The following is a 24973-nucleotide window of genomic DNA, read 5'->3' on the forward strand; positions in this document are numbered from 1 at the left end:
ACCTTGCTGAGCACTGAACTCAGGTATGCCTTTTAACACTTCTAGTGTTTGGACATCAGCAGTCTTACTGGGCAAAAAAATGCACTGTCTTATAATCTAGGTAGGAATATTTTCCTCGAGTTTACCTAAAAAGGAAATGCACCCATTTGTTGGATATTCCTAAAACAGACCATGGCCCTAATAGTAGGGATAGATGAATCATTAAAATAAAGACACCCCCAACTCCACCTGTTAAGGCCTTCACCTAAATCTAGAAGTGAACTCCAACTGCCTTAGCAAGTACTGAAAGGCTTTCATGAAGTATTTTTGTCACTTGCCTTTGCTTTCGCATTTCATCTTGCTCAAGGGCTAGAGATGGAAGAGGCTAAATACCAAGAAAATCAAGGTAACCCTAATGATTAGGATACCAGGCTGGCACTTAGGAAATCTGAGTTGTGCCACAGATTTTGTGGATTATTTCATCGTTCCATAGATGTTAGGGGCTGGAAGGGACCTTACAGATCATTGGGCCAAGCCCCTCTGTACTTGGTCAGGAAAGACTCCTGGGGTCAGGTGATGGGGCTTTAAACTCAGACCTCAGGCAAGTCACTCAAGATCTGTATGCCCTCTGACTCATTTGTTTAAAAAAAAGGGAAACTTTGTCCTCTCATTCCTCTGTTAAGGGCAGGAATATGTACAGCTTGTAACTTGTCTGACTCTGTTCAGGTTAAGTATTGAGGCATTGGGGTAAAGGCGAATGTTAAGGAGGTACTTCTGCCTTCATCTGTCTTGTATATTTAGATCTTGGAAGGAGCTGTCTCTTACTATGTACATGTATGGAATAGTACCCTGGGATTCTGATTTTGGTTGGGATGTCAACACTTCATTTGAATCACTGTAGTAAAAATGTTCTTATGGAAGTGGAAGAGCCAGACCTTTTGGGGAAGAGCCTGTTTTTCATAACCTTTCCAGCCCAGTCTTGAATACACAGCTATTGGGTAGACAACAACAAAGTAGCAATCTATCATTTCCCACAGTCAGTCCGTATGAGGAATGGAAGTGTAATAATACAGGACCTGCAGTGCTTTTAGAATTGGCCCGAAACTAGATTCTTGGGAAGCAGATTTAGTTGGCTACTCTTGTTAAGTAGCTTCTGTTTTTCAGCATATGGTATGCCTGAGAAGACACCAATTTATGTCTTGCATCTTATCTTTTACAAAGAGTCTGCCCTGTTCCAGCCTTTGCAAGCACACATGGCCCTCTGAAACTTAAAACACTTGGAGGAAGGAAATAACTTGTTCTGAAATTAAAGAAGAAATTAACAAAGATCTGAGCAGCAGGGGCCTGTTTCAATTAGAATGCTTTGCACAATGGTGATTAATGACATGTAGCAAACCAGTGTATTTGTTTAGTTGCATTTAGCTGTGTTGTCTTGTTCAGAGCTTGTAATATTGAGTGAACATGAGTAGCAAGGGTCGTGCAAGTTCATGCTTAAAATAAATATTTAAAAAGTGTGCTAGAAATAGCAGCATACAGATGTGTTTCCACAAAATTAATTTCTTGCTGAGCAGACTTGCCTCTCTGCATTTGTCACACATCACATACAGTTCAGGATGAGTCTCCTGAAAGATGTCAGGATAAGTTCCATGTCTCCAGCTCCTCTGAGCAAAGGACTTTGAGACATTCTGCAAACGGTGATTCTTGCCATATATTTCAAAGAGGTGATGCAGAATAAGAGAAGGTTGCGTGGATCCTTTTTTTGTTATTATTTAGGAACTTGTGAACTCTTAGGAAATTTATTCAGTGTCACCCTCAGGTTAAGGTTATTCCTTTGACTGTTTTAACATTATTGCTACTGAGATGCTGACAAGCCTACTAAGGCTTTGTGGGAGACCCCCAGAAAGTCAACTGAGGCTTGTGGATTTGGAGGAGTGCCAGCTAGTCTTTGTTAGGTCCTGCAGAAGTATGTGTCTATTGAATCTCTTGGACAGTGAGGGAGACTGAGGGTTTCATGCAGTTTACCAGACTGCTTTTGTACTGCATGCTGGGCTGACTAAAATCAGTGTCTTCAACAAGCAGGTAAAACCTAGATATGCCTCTACAGATTTCACAGGTTATTCTCTTCTTCCTAGACTGTAGGAAAAATCCCAGGAAAGCATACAGAAATGTGTCTATTACTAACTTTCTTAACCGGAACTGTAGTAACATATGTTTCACTTGTGAGTTGGTGCCACCCATCACCAGTCAAGTAGACTTGGAGAGGGTGTTTTTGCAAATTCATACCTACAACACAGCTGTTTTACTCATATATATACACAGTGTGGATGAGAGGGTGAGACCATCCTGTGTTAAGTGGCATTTTGAATATGAATTACCCTTGAGGTCTCCAGGACACTAATGGTGTGGATGCCTCTCAACAGATTGTTAGTGAACAATCAAAGACTCTTATTGGAATAGTTTTCAAGGGATAGAGTCACTATCCAGCCTTATTTTACAGATTAGGAAACTGAGGAACAGGGAGTTGCCCAGGGTTGTTGTATATGCCAGTGACTAAGTTGAGAAAGGCCTTGGAAACCGTGAATTCCCAGGTTTGAGTGCTATCCGCTGGGCTGCACTGCTTCCCTAGGTGGTCTTAACTATGGGACCCAAGAGTAACTGACAGAGCTGCCTACCTGAGTCGGCTTATAGAGAAATTGGAAAATAGCTTGGAGAGGCATAGGGTCTTTCTCCAGGGTTCTCTACATGGCAGATCTGCATCAGGGGCATTAAGACATGCAATCTGCCAAGCAGCTTTAGCTGAATGCTTGGCCTTTCTTCTGTGCCCTTGCCTTGCTAGGGTCTGTCCACAGCTGCCTCTCACTCAGTAACTTTCCACATAAGGGAAGCTACTTGGATCAGAGTACATGCTCCCTGCTTTGTTCCATTGAGTCAGGCAGCAAGGACCCAAGCAACCAGAGCTGGAGTTCAGCTCTGAACCAGGGAGTGTAGGAATCAGAAAAGTAGGCTGGAGATTTGGATGCCTGTATAGTAGCACAACAGCCAAGGACCAGTGAGCCAAGAAGATGAGCTACTGAACCTGGCTACAAGCTCCCCCTTTTTTCTTTTGCTTACGCTGGCTGGATAATATTGTACTATCAGAGGCCTAGAGAGTGGATATCATCTGCTCAGGGAACAGAAAGAAAAATTATCCTTGGAAATAATCCTTGTGGAAAACGGTCACTGATTCTTCTTAAGCAAGTCAGAGCTGTGTTTGTTTTTTGTTTTCTTTTTTTCCTTTGGGCAAGAAGATGGGAAGGAAGGCTGTTGTCTGGTAGTATAATATGCTCCCATTACTGCACATCTTTTGCTACAAAGGTGTTCTGTAATTTCCCTTTCCTATTCTGCTGCAGAGTAGATAGTGCTCTGATAGTTGTTTTCATACCTGCCCCAAGTTAACTTAATTGCATCTACCCATACTGCATTGCATTAGAAAAAAATCCTTTTTAATGGTTGTAGAAGTGGTACCTTTTGAAATCTGATTTCCTAAGTCAGAGGCAGGCAATTATTTGGGCTGAAGAGACACTGATTGAGTTTTGATGAGCTGTTGAGGACTGCACACATGCATGCATGCACATGTGCACCCCAGCTCCTGCCCACCTGTCTACTCCCCGCCTACCCTCTCTCTGTCCATAGCTGGGGGCCAGGGAATGGAGCCTGGCTGTAGGCCTCCACACTGTCCCTCCTCACCCTGTCATGAGCCCTGATGGTGGAGCAGGGTGGGACAGTGCAGAGGCCTGTGGTCAGGCTCCATCACCCATGGGTGGAGGTTGAACAAGCCTGCCTGAGCCCCAGTGGTTGTTGGGTGGAAGCAGCCCCACCTGCCCTTCTTGCACCGCATGGTAGCCAGAGCCTGAGCCACCAGGGCCTGTGCATGGCTTGCCCAGGGCCTGCCACATGGTGCCAGGTGGGCAGGGCTGCTCCTGCCCAGCATCCCCTCTAGCACCTGGGAGATGCAGTGCAGCCCCACAGGCCATGGGTGCTGCTTGCCAACAGAGGCCAGTGACTAAGCACAGCTCATCCAGGGTTTGCGGGGCCAGGCTGCATCTCCCAGGTGCCACAGGGAATTCTGGGCAGAAGCAGCCACACCTGCCCAGCACTTCATGGTAGGTCCTGGGTGAGCCATGTTTGGGCCTTCACTTCTTCTGGTGCCAGGCAGGTTTTGTCCAGCATACCGTGCAGTGCCTGGAAGTTGGAGTCTGGCCCCACAGGCCCTGGGCAAGCTGATTTTCCATCTCCCAGGCCTCTGTGTGCTGCTGGGCAGGCGGGTGGAGGTGCTTCTGCCCAGCGTCCCCTGTGGCACCAGCAGAAGTTACCCATGACACCTGCCTGCAAAGGCAGGGGCCAAAGCACAGCTCATCCAGGGCCTACTGTGAGGTACTGCTGCATGTGCTTGTCCACAGGCCAGATAAAATCAGTTGGCAGGCTGGATCTGGTCTGCAGGCCATATTTTGTCCACCCCACTGCTAGGTATCATAATCTGTATCATAATGCCAACAAAAATTTACATAGTTAAATTTGAAGAGCTAATACAGTTGAGAAAGAACTGGATTTTCAGGTACGTGGCTACATTTCTGGTGTGGCATATAAAAAGGCTGTATTGTTTACTTTTAAATTCATGTGAAACAGAGAATGAATAGCGAGCACTTAGATTAATTTGGTTCAACTGAGTCGTGACACTGTGGGGTGCCATGAGGTCCTTTTAGCAGTGCTCAATATTAGCAGAATTGTAAGTCATATGTAAGTGTTTGCACACCTAACAAGATAAACTCAGAGATTTCAAATAGGAATCAATCGTGGCAAAAATATTTTGACCTGTTGTAGTCAGTTTCTGAGTCCTTTGCAACAAGAGCTGTTGTAGTAGAGAGACTGTGTTATGGGGGACATCAGTTCCTGTAGGAATATTGTTAATTTGGCTAGAATCTTCTGGTCTTGAAAACAGTCTGGTAAAACCTCTAAAATCAACAGCAATATAAGCACTGTCCTTTTCTTATTCAGATTTCCTATTGAGATTTAAACACTGACCTAGAATTTTTGGCCAAAACTGTCAGCATTTTGCTTATGCATGAAAGGTGGCAGTTTCTGCTTGGATCCATTTTCCAAGCGTACTCTAATGTCATACTGAATGAAGTGCAAGGGGTAAGCAATCAGCATTAATTATAAAAAGAAATTAGGTTAAAATGGGGTTAAGTTTAAAAAAAAAAAAAGAAAAGAAAAGTAATTCAGAATGTGTCCACTTAATTCACAAGTGCTATTTAGATACTTTTTTTCTTTAGATAGCAGAAGTGTTAAGACTTAGGAAAGGGCAGAGTGCCATTGTTTCTTTGATTTATATTGTGGGGAGGTGTGGGGATGGGGAAGGTGAAATCCTGGAATCTGGGTTTACAGTGTACTGTTCCAAGTGCAAACAGTATAAACTGGGGTCCCTGCTAGGAATCTGGCATAGTGGGGAGAAAGTCTTGGTATCCCTTTCAAAATGATTTTTCAGTAAGATGCTTTTGCCAAGAGCTGGGCATCTTGCATTTAATTGTGCAATGTTGGCAGCATTTTAGTTTTACTGGCACAGCACTCTCAGGCACAGCTAAATACGTGTCTTAACAGCTGATTTCGCTGTGTTTTTTCTGCAAGAAACCACTGCATTGAAAACCATTCTAATGAAAGTATTTCATTCCAAGACTTTTAGAGGAAACCAAGGAATGAGAAAGGTGGGAGAAAGTTACTTATTCTTGAAGAGATGGCCAAATGAAAAATAATAGTAAAGCAGATGGATAGAGATTGCAAAGACTCTTTAATAGAACATTGCAGGGAATATTTCAAACTAAAACTCAGGTATGTCTAAGACTAGTCTTCAGCTGATACAAATTATCATAGGTGTGCATTAAAGTCTATGGATGAATGCTGTCTGCATATTATGATTCTGACCCTTTGAGCTGAACAGGAAAAAGAGTTGTAGTGAATATGTGTGTAAAGGCTGGATGATATTCTAGAGCAGGGGTTCCCAACGTTTTTGTGCCCAAGGGCACATTCAAATTTAAAAGGAAAAGCAGCGGGCACCAATATGAATATTAAAATTCAGAATTTAGATCTATCTGATCATCTCATCCATTACTTAAAATTGCATTAGATCCTCAACTTCAAAATGCAGCTTGCCTTTACTTTGTATTCTTTTGAAGCTTTATCCCTGGTGCCTGTGGGCACCACATTGGGAACCCCGCTGTTCTAGAGTGTTAATCACCTGTCAGTAACAATTAGTGATATTTTCTTCAGCCATTTCCCCAGGACATTGGGAAGGACACTTCCATCCTTAAATCCTGGCTTTGCTATCAACAGTTTCTCTGGCGCACAAGCTATTCTTACTGTTCCAATTCCTATTATGAGATTATCTCCCTTTTTAAAACTATTTTCCAATTTTTCCTGTCTCATGATGGTAAAGCCATTTTCTTTTAAACCTTTTTAAAAACCTCCCTTAATATTTTGAAAAGTCATAAGACTATTCATTGGCTCCAGACCTGGAAAAAGTGAGTGCAGCTTTGCTCCCGATTTGGAATTTCTCTTTGGGGGTTTCGTAGTGTATGAGTGAATTTTCCACTACAAAGCATTCTTTCTGGAAAGCCCACCTAACTCTGGATGAAAAGATAGCATATGTTAACAGACCTATCAGCTTTCTAAGATTTAACCAAAATGTCGTTAAATACACCCCACACAAGAAAAGAGCCTCTTTATTTCTTAATTGCCCAAAGGGCTTAATTTAAACATGAAAAAGCAAGAAGGTTTACAGCCAATGTTAGTAAGTCACTCCTGGTGCCATGTGAGGGAATTAACAGTGCCCCCACCCTTTCCCAAATGAAAGAGATGAGAGAGTGAAAGAGATGGGGGCACTTCCCTTCTCTCTCTCTTCCCTCATCTCCCCTGCCATGCCATTTGGAAGACCTAGTCAGTGGTCCCTCTTTGAGACATGTAAATCCTGGTGCCATACCTAGATGCTCTCTGGCCTTTGGTTCTTATTCAGCAAAAGATTTAAGCGTAACCTTAACCAAAATAAATGGGACTTAAGTTTATGGGAGATTACTGCACAATATCTGGTCTTCATGAATAAATAGGAAGAGATCACTCAAATTCAGGTGACAAGAGATAAAGTTTTAGACAAGATTGTTCAATGTATCAGTAATGAGTTGAAGGAATGTAAATACAAAATTGTAGAACTGTTAGCAAAAGTTATCTGTTGCACAAATCAGTCTGTGCCTAATAGCAGGACTAATAGCAAAAAGCCACCTTTAAGAGGGGCTCTAGAGCTGATTCAGGGAAGTACAGGCCAGTTAGACTAACTTCTGTTCCTAGCCAGTTAGTAAAATCTATAATATAACTTATAGTTATCTGTCATGTGGTTAAATATAATATACTTGTAAAGAAATAGCATGTTTTTGTTAAGAGAAATTACATCTTGCCAATCTGTTAGAGTTTTTTAAGGGTATGAATAAGCATGAGGATAAAGGGGATCCAGTTCATATACTCTTTAGGTTTTCAAAAAGCTTTTAATAAGATTCCTCATCAGAGGCTGTTATAGAAGCTAAGCATATCCTGATGTCAAAGAGAAAGGCTTTTCATGGATTGAAACCTTGTATGGATGGGAAAGAAAGAAATTTAATTGTTGGGGTTTTTTACAGTGGGGACCCCCGAAGGGATCTGTGTTGGGGCCTGTGGTCTTCAACAAACTCGTCAGTTATTTGGAATAGGAAATAAATAGCAAGGTGGCAACGTTTGAAGATAATACAAATTGCTCTGGGTAATTAAATCTAAAGCCAGTGATGAAGAGTTAGAGAAAGATGTTGCAAAACTGAGTGAGTGCAGTTAAGTGGCAGATTAAATTTAACACTACTAAGTGCAAAAACTAATGTAGTAGGGGGAAAAATAATTCTTTATATGCATGATGAATGTATGCCTGCATCAGGAATGAGTCTTAGTGACTTGTTACCACTGAGAAAAGAGATATTGGAAGCGTTGTGGAGCGGTCTCCAAAAACATTGGCATAATATGCAGTACCACCCAAAAAAGGTAAATAAAATGTTAAGAATTATTAGGAAAGGAATTGAATGAAACAGAAAATGTAATTATGCCATTATATAAATCCATGTTGTGGTCACATCTTGAATACTGCTTGCAGTTCTGGACATCCTATCTCAAAGGATGTGGAAGACCTAGAAAATGTAAAGGTAAAAAGAGGTAAGAAGGGCAGCAGAAGTTATCAAGGGTCTGGAATGGCTTCTATAAGGAAAGATGCAAAAGCTTGGGACGCTTCATTTTAGAAAAGGTGACAACTTGGGGGAAGGGAGAAGAATGTGAGCAATCTTTAAAATCAAGAATGGCATAGGAAAATGAACAGGGAGCTGGTTTTCATAGAAATATCTTGTTCTTGTAGGTCATGATTCTTAAACCTCAGATCATTTTTGCTGCTCTACATTTTTTCTTGAAGTGTGGTGCTCAGAACTGGGCCCGGTACACTAGGAGAGGCCTTACTAGTACTGAATATAGAGGTAGAGTTGCTTGTCTTGACTTGCAGGCAACACACCTGTTAATAACACCCCGTATGTTACTGGCTTGTTTTGCACCAAGAGCACACTGGCTCATATTCAGCTTGTAACCTCCTGCAATACTGGAACCTAGCATGTTATTCCCCAATTTGTATTTCTGCATTTGTTTTTGGTTTTTTCTCCCCCATCATAAGTTCAGGATTTCACTTGTCCTTATTACATTTCATTCAGTTAATTTAGGACAATTTTTCCAGTTTATCAAATTCAGTCTGAATCCTAAGCCTATCTTCTGAGGTGTCTGCAACTCTACCCAGTTTGGCGCTATGTGCAAATATGACGACTGTGCACTCAATCCCTAATTCCATATCATCATCTCACTTAGCTGTTAAGCCACTGATGGGTACTTTTTGAGTATGTTGATCCAACCAGTTATGTATCTACCTTATAGTAGGTTTATTTAGATTGCATTTACTTGGTTCACAATGGGAATGTCATGGAAGACAGTGTCAGGAACCTTGCTACAGTCAAGGTATATCATATCCATTGCCCTGCCCAATCTACAAAGCCCCTCTCCTTCTCTTAGAAGGAAGACAAGAGTGGTCAAATGTGACTTGCTGTTGACAAACCCATGTTGGCTTTTGTTGATGATCTTGTTACCCTCTAGCTGCTTAGAAATTGATTTTTGATGACATTATCTGCCTTGGAATTGAGGTTAAATTGACTGAATCATCAGTTCCTAAACACAGCTCTCAACCACTTCAGCTGAAGGGAGATCACCATTGGTTCGCTTTGATATCAGGGGTTTAATTCTCTGTTAGGCTAGTCCCTAGACTGGGAGACATCAGGCAAGCACTTGTCAGGCCAGGCACATAACACCCAGCACACTGCCTTTTCTGGGAGTTAGCACTTTGTTGTTGTCATGGCAAACATGCCTCACCTTTCATTATGACATCTCCTAACTTGAACATGTATATTGGGGCACTGAGCTCAAGTCCACTCAGCCTTTCAAAGAGCTGGTGGGTGCTGTGGTCCTGCAGCCATGGTAGAAATGCTTTTCCTTTTGAACTCCAGTCTCAGGCCTCAGGAAGAGAATCATAGTAAGGGCTGAGGGCTTTGAGAGGGCAATGGATGTTTCACTCTGAAGGAGTGGTCTCTGAGTGGTGGAGCTGCGGGGGATATTACTCTTCAGGCAGGTATTAGGGGGAGTACGTGGGGGTGATGCTATCAAAGGAGGTGCTTTTGGGGAAGGGTCTGTGGAGGTAGAGGGGAGGTGCTGTATGGTGATGCCACACTGATTAGAGCTGTTTATTAGGTGAAGGGGGTCATGGAGTATCACTGATGCATGAAGCTGTGTGAGTAAGGGACTATGAGGGTACTTACCATGTGATGAATGTCTCAGTTGAACAACTAATGGGCTTCTGATAAATTATCAAGCAGCAAATTTAAAACCAATTAAAGTACTTTTTACCAAACACATAATTAATATGTGGGACTCATTGGCACAAGATGCTGTGGCAGTTAATGGTATATACCAGGTTAAAAAAGATTAGATAGATTTTATGGTAGATGTGTTTAGGAGCCCCCAAGGAATCTGACAGTTAGAGATGTATCCTACTAATGGTGGTTGGGAGACTATGACAAAAGATGGATTACCCTACCTTCTTCTTTGCTTCTGCCTTTAAAACATACACTGTTTGTCAATGTTGGAGACAGGGCATTGGGCTGAATGGACTTTGGCCTGCTCTAGTGTGACATTTGTTATATTCAAGTCTATGTCTGGCTGAGTTTGGTGCCTTTTCCCTCTTCCTGTCCTCAACATATCTAGAATTCCATTGCTAAAACCATCTTCCTGCAACTTACACCATGCTGCCACATTCTGCAAATCCATTGTCTTCTGCTACTGCTGTTTTTTTGCACCAAAATATACTTACCTTCCAGTATGTGCAAAGCTTCCCCATTTTCCATGATTCATCACTTGAACTTTCTTCTCTCTCTTCCACTCAAACATCCCTGCCATGTGTACTTACATACCACCTCTTTCTTTTTGGAACACTCCCTCTGCCAACACGAAGCTCACTATGTTTCATGAGCCTTTGAGAAGCATTCCAGCTGCCTACAGAAATAAAATTCTTAAGCAGATGCTTAGCATTTGAAAACTATAGGAGTCCTGTCTGACATTAACATTCACTAACCACTCCTTAGCCTGTACACTCCAAATTATTTTAATGGAGAATTGTTTATAAACATTTCAGACACATTTTGATGTGGAGTTGGGCTTTCCATTTCTTGCCTATAGACTCAGATCCATCTGTTAAAAGTTAGGTGGGGGGTCTCTTTCTAATTTTAATGTCCAGTGATTCATAGTTTTGTAGAAAAAAAATCCCATTGTTTGTAGCAACAGATGGATCTATAACCCCCGGCTGTCACAAAGCTACACATCTAATTTTGCAGCTTCCCACTTCTGTGGCTTAATTATTCTCGAGATCTTATTCCTGACTCCACCTAGGTATTTGAAGAAAATCTAGTATGCAAGATAGTAGCATCTTTGGAATCAAATACGTGGCTGGTATACATGGATGAAAATCCATTGAAGACAACGGTGTGGTAACTACTTCACCAGGAACAAATCTACCATTCTTAGTGTTGAAATGCAGTTATTGTGGGAGGGGTTTGGTCTGCTGTGTTTGTCAGTTCCCTCTTTAAACAGAAGATAGTGCACTTGCCAAAAGTATTTAGTAATCCCCCACATTAAGACTTTTGCTAGTTATCACTTTTGGCCAAGGAGGAATTTTCTTCCCCTTATGCCTGTGGCTTCTGGATGGTGTTTTTGGTTGTTGGGTTTTTTTGTCTTTCTGAGAGGCATTGGGACCTTGGCCATAGCTAAGCTTTTATAATTGAGGTGCACAGATGCTAGAAGTAAAAAGGCCAGAGTATCCTGGCTAGAAGGTCTTGCTCTTCCACTCACCAGTTAGTTGAGATCAAGAAGGAATTTTTTCAGGAAGTCCAATTGGTACAGATTGTTGAGGTTTTTGCCTTCCTCTGTTGTGAAGGCCCAATCCTTCTTCTAGGATCTTCTGAGCACACATGAACCAAATACTTCCCTGCTGTTGCAGTGGCAAGGTATTGACAGTGCCTCCATTGCCCCTGCTTTTTCTTATGGTATTTTATAGGATATATTTGATGTTTTGTGTCTTGTTCCTTGTGGTTATAGGTGAGGGCTTGACATTGGGAAACAACAGTATTTAGAAAGTGTAGCTGTGCAAGGAGGTATATTATTTAAGTAATATAACAAGGGAATGATATGCAGTAAAGCGAGAGAAAATTAGGCTATAAGGGAAAAGTCCTATCACAAGATGTGTAAGATTCAAATAAGGTTGCAGTTTAATTCTTATACTACGCTTGATTTAGACTTTTATTCCTTTTAAAAGGTAATTCATAGTTTCATAGTTTCTAGGGTCGGAAAGGACCTGAGCAGATCATCGAGTCCGACCCTCTGCCATGGCAGGAAAAAGTGCTGGGGTCAAACGACCCCAGAAAGGTGTACATCTAGCCTCCTCTTAAAGACCCCCAGGGTAGGAGCTAGCACCACTTTGCTTGGAAGTTGGTTCCAGATCCTAGCTGCCCTGACAGTCAAGTAGCGCCTCCTGATATCTAGCCTAAATCTACCCTCTGCCAGCTTGTGACCATTATTCCTGGTCACTCCTGGTAGTGCTTGAGGTAACAGGGACTTCCCCAATGCTTGCTGGTCCCCTCTGACTAGTTTGTAACAGGCCACTAGATCCCCCCTCAGCCTTCTCTTGTGGAGGCTGAACAGGTTTAGGTCCCGTAGCCTCTCCTCATAAGGCCTGGCCTGCTGCCCCCTGATCATGCGAGTGGCCCTCCTCTGGACCCTCTCCATGTTGTCCACATCACTCTTGAAGTGCGGCGCCCAGAACTGGACGCAGTACTCCAGCTGCGGCCTGACCAGTGGCACATAGAGGGGGAGGATCACCTCCTTGGACCTGCTCATGAGGCATCTGTGGATGCATGACAAGGTGCGGATGGCCTTCCTGACTGCATCCTCACACTGCTGGCCCATGTTCATCTTGGCATCAATGATGACTCCAAGATCCTTTTCTGCCTCTGCATTGATGAGAAGGGAGTTTCCCCGCCTGTAGGTATGGTGCTGGTTCTTCTTCCCCAGGTGCAGCACCTTGTACTTGTCTGTGTTGAATCCCATCCTATTCTCATCCGCCCACCCCTGTAACCTGTCTAGGTCCAATTGCAGCCTATTCCTCCCTTCTTGCGTGCCCACATCCCCCCACATCTTAGTGTCATCAGCAAATTTGAACAGGGTGCTTTTTACCCCCTCATCCAAGTCACTGATGAAGAAGAACAGTGCGGGCCCAAGGACCGAGCCCTGTGGAACCCCACTGCCCACATCCCTCCAGGTCGAAAATGACCCATCCACCACCTCTCTGGGTGTGGCCCTCCAGCCAGTTGGTGACCTATTTGACCATGGGTGTCGACACCATAGTCCCCCAGTTTCTTAATGAGAATGGGGTGAGGGACGGTGTCAAAGGCCTTCTGAAAGTCCAGGAAGACTATGTCCACTGCTATCCCTGCATCTAAGGATTTGATTAATTCTGCATCTTAATTATGGGTAATGGGCTATTTTTGTCTAAATTTTGAAGTAAATGCAACATGGCTTTCCCATTCTTTCAACTGGCAGCCTTGTTACCTCCATAATATGCAAGTACTGAGCAAGGAGTCAGCTATAGAAGCACTAAGACTAAGGACAGACATTACACATCAACCAGTTTAAGATATCAGAAACTGGTTTAAACCTGTAACAGAACAGATGTTCAGTGCACGTAAACCAGTTTGAAAATGGCTGAAACCGGTTTGAGATAAACCTGGTTGAATGTATCAGACTTAACTGCTGTCCCCCACCTCAGGGGTCTTGAAGAGGAGACTAGACATGCACCTGGCTGGGGTCATCAATGATCTGCTAAGGTTCCTTCTGACCCAAACATGTATGGATCTATGATTTGGCTCAAGCCGGTTTATACAATGTCTGTCCCAGACCCCTTGCTGGTTTAAGATAAACCAGACACTCCCAGCATCCCATATGTTGTCTGCTCCACAGCAGGACTGGCCCCTCCCCTGTGCTCCCTCGTTGCAGCTCCAGAGACTGCAGGCTAGTCCCCCCCCCCCCCCCCCCAAGTCCCTGCTAAGTAGGAATTCCCCCCTCCCCTCTGCCTTGGTAGAGGTGTCTGTGTATTAACTAATAGGCCATATGCTGGCTATGGTCCATGCTGAATTACAGGTAGCTGGTAATGTCCCTCTGTTGTTTTTTTTTTAATAGGTTGATAAACACTGTTATCAATTCCCTGCTGGGCCATGCCCCTGCCCCCCAGCTCAGTGCTGTGGAAGGAAGGGAGAGCTGTTCTAGTGCCCCCCCTCCCCGGCTTCTAGCCTGAGCCACTGCAGGCATGTGCCTGCATTTCTGGGATGCCTGGACAGTTACAAAGTGATTTAGCCTAGCCAGGTTAGACTAACCTGCCAAGATTGAATCAATTCAGGCCTTTTGAATGTCTGTTCCTAGCCTAAGAGGTATTTCAAGGGTTGAAAAGCAACCTTTCAGACATCTGACTTGGCTTGCATGTTTATGTGCCTCTATCGGCTTAAGATCCAAACTGCCTGGCAGGGGGTGTGTTTGCCTACAGAAGGATCTACCTTTTAGCTAGTAGCCTAGTGGTTAGGGTAGTTGCCTCCTCAGCTTCTTCCCAGTAAATTACCCTAACCAGTAGGCTGTGGCTGAGTTGGTGTTGTCATCTGTCCTGTTGAAGCTGAGCCCCTGAGTAGAAAGAAATGCAGGAATCATCATGCCAGAAGGACGGAAGCATGATGGAGCCTGGGTCTGTAGCCCAGTGTGGAGGGCATTTACCTGAAAGGGAGGGAGCCTTGCTTTCTGCTCCAACCCCTATTGCTCTTTACATATTGTGTACAACGACTGTTTCATGCAAAATGCATAAACAGCACTGGGAACAGGGACTGGAATCCACAGCTCCTCTGGCCTCTCCCTCCCATGGGAGTGCCCACCTCAGAAGGCTAATGAACTCAAAGGCCCTCTTCCTTGCTGTTTTCTTTCCGAACAAGAGCCATAACTGTTAGGCTCTTGGAAAAGAGTCCTTCTCTTTGCCATTTTTGGGTGCTTATAAGGGAAAGGTGCAAGTTTTAAGAATGTAGCCATGCAAATGGGTTTTCAGAGAAGTAAACAGTCTGGAATAAGATCTCGCTTTGCGAGTTAGATGCCTAGAAAATTCGCAACTCTAGCTTATTAGCATTTTTCCAAAGAAACGGGGAGCTGTCTAAATTGACCCAAAGCAAATACTGTCATGTCAAATCCTGCACTCCCAAACTCTGAGGCTTGTGTCTTGTTTATATTACGGCCCTAATTGCCGAAAGAAGAGGAAAAAGAGTATGTGTGTGTGGGGGGGGGGGCGGGGGGGAAGGAGCAGATGGGACAAAATTTATCTTCTCCATCTGACTTCCAGGATTCAAGACCTTTTAAAAATACAGTAAAACCACAATAATAAACATTTAACACAGCTGACTGTTATGTAACTCATAAACTAAAGCTACAGTATGAATGTGGCATATGCTGTATCTCCAGTGCAACAGTTACTGACTGATCCATGGATAGCTGACCTGGTCTTATATTCCCTGCTGTAGCATGTACTTACATGTTGCAACCCTTGCTTATTCCAAACCCTATTTTTTTCATTTGTGGCATTGGGTTTTACAGCATTTGAAAAACTTTAGCAATGACCAAGAAGTTGTTTGTACAATGGTTGGTGCTAAGGAGACTAGGAGAAAAACTCTACAAAGGAACAATCCGAAATAAGTACAAACACTTTAACTCTGCCCTTGCCGCAGCTCTATTCCAACTTTCTGGTAGATGATATTTAGAAATGGTACTGGTTTTAACTCTACTGGTTTTCAAAATACCCTATCCCTAATTGTTTTAAGTTACTTTCTCTACTGCAAGTAAGTCATAGTTTGCAGATAAGTCATTCCAGTGTGCCAATCAGTAGGCTACAAGGACACATTTATGGTAGGCAGAAACAATTTAGCCTTCAGTCAGATGCATCTCAATGCACCAAAAGCAGATACAGGTACTCTAATAAAGCACACCCCATTGTGGCTTGTTCTTATGATAGAAACCTTATGTCTTGAACTAATGAAACAAAATAAAACAACAACACTGGTCCTATTCCTAAGCTATAAGGAGAGGAAAATCACCTGAGAAGTTCCTAAGGGCAAGAAAGCCAAGCTCTCTCCATGTAACTGCTAGTGTATACCATGATTGTCCTTTTCCTTTGAAGAATACTTTCAGGAGAGCTTAGACCCTATTTATATTGTATGTGGGAAATCTTGTAAGTGTGTTTAAATTGATCAATAGAAATGATCCATTCTTTTTATTTCTAGTGGGAGTAGTGTGTGATGTCAGAGTATGATGTCAAAGAGAAGGTTGTGAGGCACCAATAGAGCATGAAGTCCTCCATTCTCTTCCTCCTTGATCTTTTGAGGCTCTTGACCATTCCTTCTTACAATCCTGTCTACATTCGTTTTCAAAGGACTGCCTTTTCCTGCATCTCTTCCCAGATGCCTGATTGTCTTTAACATCTTGTTTGGTTCCTTTTCCTCCTCTTTCAGCAATTGGGCCCTTAATGAAAACAAGACACAGGCCTCTGAGTTTGGAAGTGAAAAATCAGCATGCTGCAGGAAGCTTTAGAAGCTAGATCCACCTGGTCTGCAACCCACTCATGACTGCCGAATTAAAAGCAAGCTGTTCAGCTGTTTGCTGTCTTTCTTTTGTTGTTTCTTTTACTTTAAAGGGTGCTGCTTCTCCACTCAGCTGAAGCTGATCAGTGGTCCCATGTGGCTGATTAGAGAAGTAGCACCCTTTGAAATAAAAGCCAGAGCAAGCAGCTGGAACATCTCAGCGGCCCCACACAGCCTTTTACTGTGTCTTGGTATACTCCCAGTTACCTCAGAAGCTCTCATCTTCACAAGGGAGCCTAATCCTGTGAAGTATGTATGGGTTTTGCAATATATACTTTTCTATTTAAGAGAAGTAGGAAGAAATAAGCCTTGCAAAGCAGTGCAGCTTGCTGACTGCAATCTATATCATGTACTCACTAGCACCCTGTTCAGTCCACTTTTAGATAAACTCTGGAATTATCCCCTTTGAGTTAATGCTGCTATTTATTTTCCTGGTGTTCAGCCTGCATTAGTGTTTTAATTTAATTTTGTTACTCTTAGTTCTCCACATCTTGTGTTGCCCCAAACAATTCCTTCCCCCTGCTGCTTATATAGAATCATAGAAAATGAAGGGTGGAAGGACCTCAGGAGGTCACCTAGTCCAACCCCCTGCTCAAAGCAGGACCATCCCCAAGTAGACCATCCCAGCTAAAGCTTTGTCTAGCTTGGTCTTAAATACCTTCAAGGATGGAGACTCCACAACCTCTGTGGGTAACCTGTTTCAGTGTCTTAATTTTCTCAATAGGAGGGTAGTATTTCTAATGTCTAACCTAAATATAAGTTGTTTAAAGTGCCATCAAAGGCAAAAGCTGCCTGTGTTTAATTTTGTCTCTCTTCATAAATTGGTCTGTCAAAGTTAGTTGCTCCATTAGTGTCTCAGTTGTGCCTGCCATATATAGGATTATAGAACCAGGTAGTGCCAAGGAAACTGGGCCAAATACAGGACAGAGAAGAGAATTAATTAGAGTATTACTCTTCCATTGTTTCAATGACAATTAGACATGTGTCCTGATAATGGATGCTAGTTGACAGGGTGATGGACACAGCTGTGTTTGGATGTTTGGATAGATGAGCTTTGTTGGTCTCTGTCAAACCAGGACAGCAGAAACTGGGGATGTAATAACAACTTGAACACAGGTAAGAGTTCCCTATTTAACTCAGACTCATTGTTCCCAATCTAGCTTAATGTCTTAAGGAGACAGCAGCGCATGATCAAAAACCAGGAGTCGGCCTGTCAGTCACGGAAGAAGAAGAAGGAATACATGTTGGGGCTGGAGGCCAGGCTGAAGGCAGCTTTGGTGGAAAATGAACGGCTCAAGAGAGAGAATGGCTCACTGAAGAGGCAGCTGGATGAGGTGGTGTTAGAGGTAGGCTGAGTTTGGGAAAAGGATTAAAAATGCTTTGACAATTAAATACCTAAATATGATGAAAATGGAGGCCATTTAAGCATTTTGGAGACTGCAGAATTGATGCAAGGAAGCTTTATCTACCTTTTTTCTAGTCCACATAATTTACCAGGAAAATGGAGTATATGGGACCCGAACACTGTAAAAAAAGGACCAGATTTGTTTTTATATGAGCTTGGCCGCAACTCGCTTTTCCCTACTGCAAGTCAGCTTTTAATGTAAAATGCAAAAGTAGAGGTCAGGTTTTTTGGCTTCAGAAATGTGTGTACATGTTTTCAACTTTGTTCTTACTCTGTGCCTGATCTGCTCTTCCTGTTTAGAACCAGAAGCTCAAAGATTACTCTCCAAAGAAAAGAGCTGTGTGTGTGGCAGTGATATTCGTCTTCGTAGTGCTGAACTGTGGCCCACTGAGGTAAGATGATTTTTGAAATCAGTAATCTTTCCATACTGTTGGGAAGGGCTGGAGGGAATCTAATCTGTAGGTCTTTACCTGCCTTGTGTTTATGCAGTTTCATGCAACCTGCTCTGTGGTTGGAGGCCGTGGGCTGTCAACAGAGAAATTTTCCTTTGCCATTCTTCAAATTAGGGGTATCTCAATGGCACCTAATATAAAGTTTGTGCTAGGGTTGCACTGATAAAGATTTTTTGGATCAATACTGATGGCCAATTGTTGACAAGCCATATCAGGCAATACCAATCCAATTGCCAATATGCAGCTTGGAGAGCAGCATCCAGCTGGTAAGTCTGTTAGGGGGAAGGGGCAGGGGGAGGGAAGGGGTGTGCGGGAGGCAGACTGAGGCCCCTGCAGTGAGGGAAGGAGTAGGGCTGAGGCAGGGGCAGGGGCAGGTGCTGCCCAGATGGGGCAGAGCTGGGCATGAGATGGAGCCGTGTGGGACGGAGGTGTCTGGCTTGGTGCGAGGAGGGGGGGGCGTGGATCCTGCTGCTGTGCACACTGCAAGGGGAGCCATGGGGGGCATGTGCCCCCCAAATCTGTGCATGGGTTGAGGGCAGGCTGCTGCTGCGGGCTGGGGAGGGGGCAGTGCTGGGCTCTTCCCAGTGTGGGGGGCTGTGTTTGGACCAGGCAGCAGCAGCACTGCAGTGGGGAACTATGTGAGTATGGTCTGTGGCCACCCCAGAATTTGCCATAGCCCCCCCAGCCTCCTTCCCAATGCCGCCACACAGCCCCAGCCTAGCCCCCCTGCTGGGACAAGCCCAGCACAGACCCAGCCTGCAGCCCACCCTTGTCTCTTGCTCAGATCTGGGGGATGTACCCCCCCATGGCTCCCCCGGGGGTGTACATAGCAGTGGGATCTGTGCCCCCTAGATGAGCCATGAAGCTCTGTCCCTTGCCCAGCCCCAGCTGGGCACTGCCTGCCCCAGCCCCACTCCATCCCTCACCACAGGAGCCTCGATCTGCCCCTTACACACCCCTTCCTTCCCTCCACCCCTTCCTTCCCAAAAGACTTATTAGCTGGACACTGCTCTCCAAGTTCCTCGGCTGGCTGTGTGCACACTGTGGCTGCATGCATGCATACAGCATTTATTGGCGACATTATCAGCCACGTCAGTCAAAAAAAGCTGATTGCCAGTAATGTCGATTTTCCTTTTATCAGTGCTGATACGATATGGATCAATATATTGGTGGACCTCTAGTTTATGTACACTTCTCCCATATGGACTGGCATCTTACCAAATTTCTTAATTTAGGGTGATTGTGTTCAATGCATGTAGTTGAAAGGATCTAAAAGCCTTAGAGAATCATGTTGTCAGCTCTCAGGGAGCACATAAGCAGGGTTGTAATCTTTATCCTTTTACTTTTGCTTCCAGTAGCTGAGCTTTGTATCATGGCTTCTTGTAAAGTTGATTAAAACCTCAAATTTCCCATCCTCCCTGAATGCTTTTGAACAAATGTTCTCATTCAGAGTATATTTTTTCCCCTGATGGGACAATATCAAGGTAACAAAAAGCTCATTTTTTAGCTTTTATTTTTTACATGAAAAATATTTAGTTATCTTGAAAAATGAAATCTGAATTTTTTTCCCCACATTATCTTATTTCTGCTTTTTTGTTTTTTCCTTATTCTATTACTTTTCCAGAGTTGGAAAAGATAGAAAAGCTGCTGTAAAAAAAAAAAAAAAAAGAGAGACTCAAAGGAAATGCCAGTCTTAAAGGAAATGGATACTCAAAGGAAATGTAACATTCTGCACCTTCTTTTGCATTTGGCAAAAAGGAAGGAAAAATCCTATATTTAAAATTTGTTATTGAAAATCAAAAATAATCTTTTATTTTTTAATTCAAATTGGAGAAAGAAATTAAGCGTCAGTTTCTGACAAAAAAAGTTTCTTTTATGCAGTCCAATTTTTTTCTGAGAGAACTTTGTAGAATATACAAAAACATAAGAATTGCCATTTGCTGGGTCAGACCATAGGTCAATGTTGCTCAGTCCCCTTTGTCATGTATTGGTAGAGAGTGGATGCTGAAAGGGAGAGTGAACTAGATATAACCAAGGTTTTTTTTCCCACTGTCCCCCTCACTTGCAGCCTCCAGCACTTAATGTCTATGATGTTCTATGGCTAATTCAGAGGGTATACCCCTAACTCATACCCAGTTACTCCCTTTTTTCTCCAAAAATTTGTCCAGTCTCTTTTTTTAATTGGGCTAAACTATTGGCTTCCACAGTATCTGGTGGCAATGAGTTCCATGCTTGAATTGCACAATGTGCAGGAGAGCACTTCCTTTTGTTAATTTTAAACTTACAGCCTACTAGTTTCATGTTGTGATCCCTAGTTCTTGCATTGTGAGAGAGAGTAAATAATAAATCCGTATTTACTTTCTCTTTACCATTTAATGTTTTGTAAACCTTTATCATGTCCCTCCTCAAGTGTCTCTTTTCTAAACTGAATAGGTCTAGCTTCCTTAGTCTCTCTTCAAATGGAGGTCCCACCATGCTGCTAATTATTCACGTTGCCCTTCTCTGTACGTTCAGTAGTTCTCCTATGTACTTTTTGAGGTGTGGGGACCAGAACTGGGTACAATATTTCCATTTTATGTGCGGATCCCTTCTTAATAATCCCTGACATTTTGTTTGCCTTTTTAATGGCTCCTGAACCACTGAGCTGATGTTTTTAGTGAACCGTCCAGAATGATTCCCAGATCTTTCTTGCATGGTAACAGCTAATGTAGAGCCATCATAATGTAGGCATAGTTTGGGTTAGTTTTGCCCAGGTGCATCACCGTTCACTTATATACATTGAATTTCGTCAGCCATTTAGTTGCCCATTCACTCAATTGTGCCACATCCTTCTGTAGTTCCTCACAGTCCACCTTGCTTTTTATCACTTTGAATAATTTTGTGCAAATTTGGCCACCTCACTGTTACCCCCTTTTCCAGATCACTTATGAATATGTCAAATAGCACTTGTCCTGACACAGATCCCTGGGAGGACCCTGCTGTTTAATTCTTTCCATCCTAAAAGCTGGCCATTTATGCTCACTCTTGCTTTCTATCCTAGAGCCAGTTTCTAATCCACAAGGGGACATTCCCTGTAATCCCATGACTACGTCTCTAATGGGGGACCTTGTCAAAAGCCTTTTTTGGAAATACAAATATACTATATCAACTGAATCACTCTGGTCCATCTGCTTTTTGACACCCTCAAAGACCTCTAGTAGGTTGGTAAGGCATGATTTTCTTTTGACAAAGCCATGCTGTTTCCCCCAGCAATTCATATTCATCCACATGCTGAACATTCCTTTTTATTATTGTTTCTACCAGTTTTCCAGGATCAGACGTTGGACTCACTGGCCTGTAGTTCCATGGATACCTTCTAGAGCCATTTTTAAATATGGGAGTCACATTGGCAACCCTTCAGTCCTCTTGTACTGAGGCTGTTTTTTAGTGACAGGTTGCATATTACGGTCAGGAGTTCAGCAGTTTCTGATCTGAGCTCTTTCAGGACCCTAGGGTGAAAGTCATCAGGTCCTGGTGACTTGCTACTGTTTAGTTTATCAGTTGTCTCTACAGCCTCATCTACTGAAACCTCAGTTTGGGTCAACTCCTTTAACTTGTCCCTGGAGGGGACTGGATCTGGTCCTCTAACATTTTCCACAGTGAAGAGAGGTGCAAAGAATGCATTTAATTTCTCAGCAATGGTGCTGTCATCTTTTAGCATCCCTTTCATCCTGATCATTCAGAGGCCCAACTGATTCTATGTCAGGTCTTCAGACATGGACCTGAAGGTTTTAATGTACTTTTTGAAAGAAACATTTTTTCTGCTTATTGCCTCTGCCACTCTGCCATTAAACCATGATGGCTTTTTTTTGGGTCCACTTTCCATTTTCTTTGACTTGCAGTATTTGCTCTGTGCCTTCAATACCGTGTTCTGAAGCAGTTCCCATGTTGCTTGCAAGTTCCTCAACCTCCTTAGGGGCTCCTTTTAACTTCTAACTAGCTTCCTCTTTTTTGGTGTAGTAGATAGAAAAGCCACTTGTTGGCTTTTACATGGTCCATTTTAAGCCTTGACTCTTCTCTCAGGACTGTCAGCATCCCTTCCACTGGAGTGTATAAGAATGGCATTAGTCAGAAGCAAAACAGTAATGCATTTGTTCTGCTCTCATGGAATTTCTTTGTGTCGTCCTCTAGGTGCCTTACTATAAACAGACATAGTAAGTATGGCTTTAGCTTGTTCAGAGTCTTCTCCTGTACTGTCTGATGTACCCAAGATGAAGGAAGTAGAGAATTGCCAGACTTCTGGGTGGGTAAATTTATAGCCACAGCACAGCTTAGCCTGTTGAGATGATCTGATTTGCAGAGTTCGCATCTGGAATGAGAATGCAATACAGCAGAGAGGGAATGTTGGGGCTCCCCTTGATTTACTCTGTGCTTCTGAACTGAACACTGTCCAGTGAAGCATAAAGCACATTCATTGTTGATACTTAAGCTGGAGTTGAAATTCATGCACATAGCCAGAGGAGCAAGTGAACCTTCTGGGCCACAGAAGTGGGGGATTGGGAAAGAACTGCTCCATTGCCTCCAGGCTCTGTTTTTTAAATCACTTGCAGAATAGAGGTGTAAACAAACCTAATTTTGGTACTTACCGCTCTGTTTGCTAAATTTGGCTTTGGAAATTAGGGCTCTGTCCTTTGTAAAACTCTGTGCTGCTCAGAAGAGAGAGCACTTTCACAGGTCACCTGATGCTGGGTTTGGTTGGTAGGTTGGATTTTTTTTCCCTAAATCCCTGTATAAACTAAGGAAGAGATGCTAGTTGGAAGGAAATCCAAAGTCGGACTTTACTAAAAGCATGCTGCCAAGATGACTGTTTAGAAACAAAATGTTTCTGTTGTGTTTTACCAGTCCGGTTCAACTGTTAAAAGCTGAAAGGCCTTTTAAACTCCAGTTGGCTTGCTACCATTGATGCTCTGTCTGTTGTTTGCATACTCCTCAGCCCTGGCCAGTGAAACTAAACATTTTCTTTTCTTTTTCTGATCCGTTTTAAGCTACATTGCTACTCATTAGATATGGTCAGGTTTCTAAGAAGGAAGATTTTAAGTCCTGCACTGCTCTTGAGTTCTATTTTTTGCTGTTTTTCAAAAATCCTGTGAACAGATGGAATTGTTATCCTGGCACATATTGTTTGGATCTAAACTATGTGATACTTCTAGAAAAAAAATCAAATGAAGCAATGTGCAATAATTTTAAGCGGTGGTAATGCTCATGGGCCTTATTTTGTAAACACAGACCAATTACTGGATTTTCTTGTTGATAGTGGCTGCTTTGTAAAGAGCCTGTTGTACCAGATCCCTGCTTGTCTGCATGAACTAAACCTGCTTTTCACTCAAGAACTGAAAGTACAATGAAAGATTTAATGCAAAAGTCTAGTCTACAGAAACACATGCAGTTTGCATGCAACAAAAACACAACCGGTAAAACTTTTAAGTCCTGCCATGTCACCCAGCATTCTCCCCTAACATTTATGATGACAGCTGGGACTCATCAATGTTAAAGTGGGAGGCATCCAAGAAAAATGCAGGTGCTTCAGGAAGCTGTGGGTGGCAATTCAGGAGGTGGCACTGTTACCTCATGAAATGAATTCCTGACCAGTTGCAGTTACAGATTTTGTCATAGTGGTAGGGGAATCAACTCAGGTGCCCTGGCAACCTTTTCCATTTGGGTAATTGCTTTGCCATCCCTGATCTTCCCCTGGCTTCAGTTAGGAACCAAAAGATACTTAAGCTGGTATGCAGAGTTGTTGTGAACTGTGTAGAGTATGGTGCATGGCAGCTGTTAGCTGGGAATGAGGTAATTGGTGCATAGTTTCTAAAATGGTTTTGGATCCTGCAGGATAAAAGGTGCTAGAGAAGTGGAAGATAATTACAAAACAGGATGCTGCTCTCTTCTGAGAGTTATGAACTCCAGGAGCAAACATTTTTGTAGGACTGATATCATTACTGCCTTTGTGCTACATTCGCTTGGGAACAACTTTGGCAGGGTTTCTAAGTTTTGAACGTCAATTTAGATAATTTTTTTGTAAATCAGTCAGAAAATCTCCACCCTGCAGACCTTACGTTTTGATATTCTTTTGTTTGGAAAGATTCTACTGGAGGGAGAAAGACTTTACTTAAACAGAGAAGTACTAGCAGAATTTTGAGTACAAAGAAAACGACGATGGAGTAAGATGTGGGGGAATGTGCAAAACCTGAGCTGCTTTTGATGAGCATAAAAACGAAATGGAAAGCGCAGACCTGGGGGAGTCCCTTCCTATTCTGTTGCCAGTGAGGCAGTTCTCAGGGTGTGTCTACAAGTTGCTGTATGGTGACATTGCTACAGTGCCATGGCTTAGTACACCCTTTTGGAAGTACTAAAGCACCGCACAGTATGGGCAGCTACTGTGCTGTGCACATGGTGAATGGTTAGATTTTGCCACTATGTCACTGTAATGGCATGCTATAACCAGGGAGTGCTCTGGTACAGCAACATGGCTGGTGGTCATGTGTAGACACTCATGATCGCCACATCACAGTAGATGCACCCTTAGTCTCCATCCTCAGCAAGTTATTGAATTTGAAAGTAAAAACTACTGTCAGAGCACAACGGTCTGTATGTATTCCTGTCACAGTAACAATTGGTAACTACAAAGATATAACAGTTAACTTATTTTTTGCTCGGTTTGATGTTCAGTAAAGCAGATAAAGTGAAAAGGAATTCCTGGGTATGTA

The 24973-nt window shown here is 43.0% G+C and overlaps 1 protein-coding gene across 1 annotated transcript in view; it reads left to right on the forward strand.

Moving 5' to 3' along the window:
* ATF6 (activating transcription factor 6) overlaps window positions 1–24973 on the forward strand; it is a 177491-nt gene that overhangs the window by 16064 nt on the left and 136454 nt on the right. The window contains exons 8-9 of the mRNA XM_090048719.1: window positions 17534–17719; window positions 18079–18170. Of these exons, the coding sequence (XP_089904845.1) occupies window positions 17534–17719; window positions 18079–18170 (278 nt within the window). The remainder of the gene's footprint in view (window positions 1–17533; window positions 17720–18078; window positions 18171–24973) is intronic.

The sequence above is a fragment of the Crocodylus siamensis genome, chromosome 5 (genome assembly GCF_052110815.1).
Source record: "Crocodylus siamensis isolate JL-2025a chromosome 5, ASM5211081v1, whole genome shotgun sequence".
Lineage (NCBI taxonomy): Eukaryota > Metazoa > Chordata > Crocodylia > Crocodylidae > Crocodylus > Crocodylus siamensis.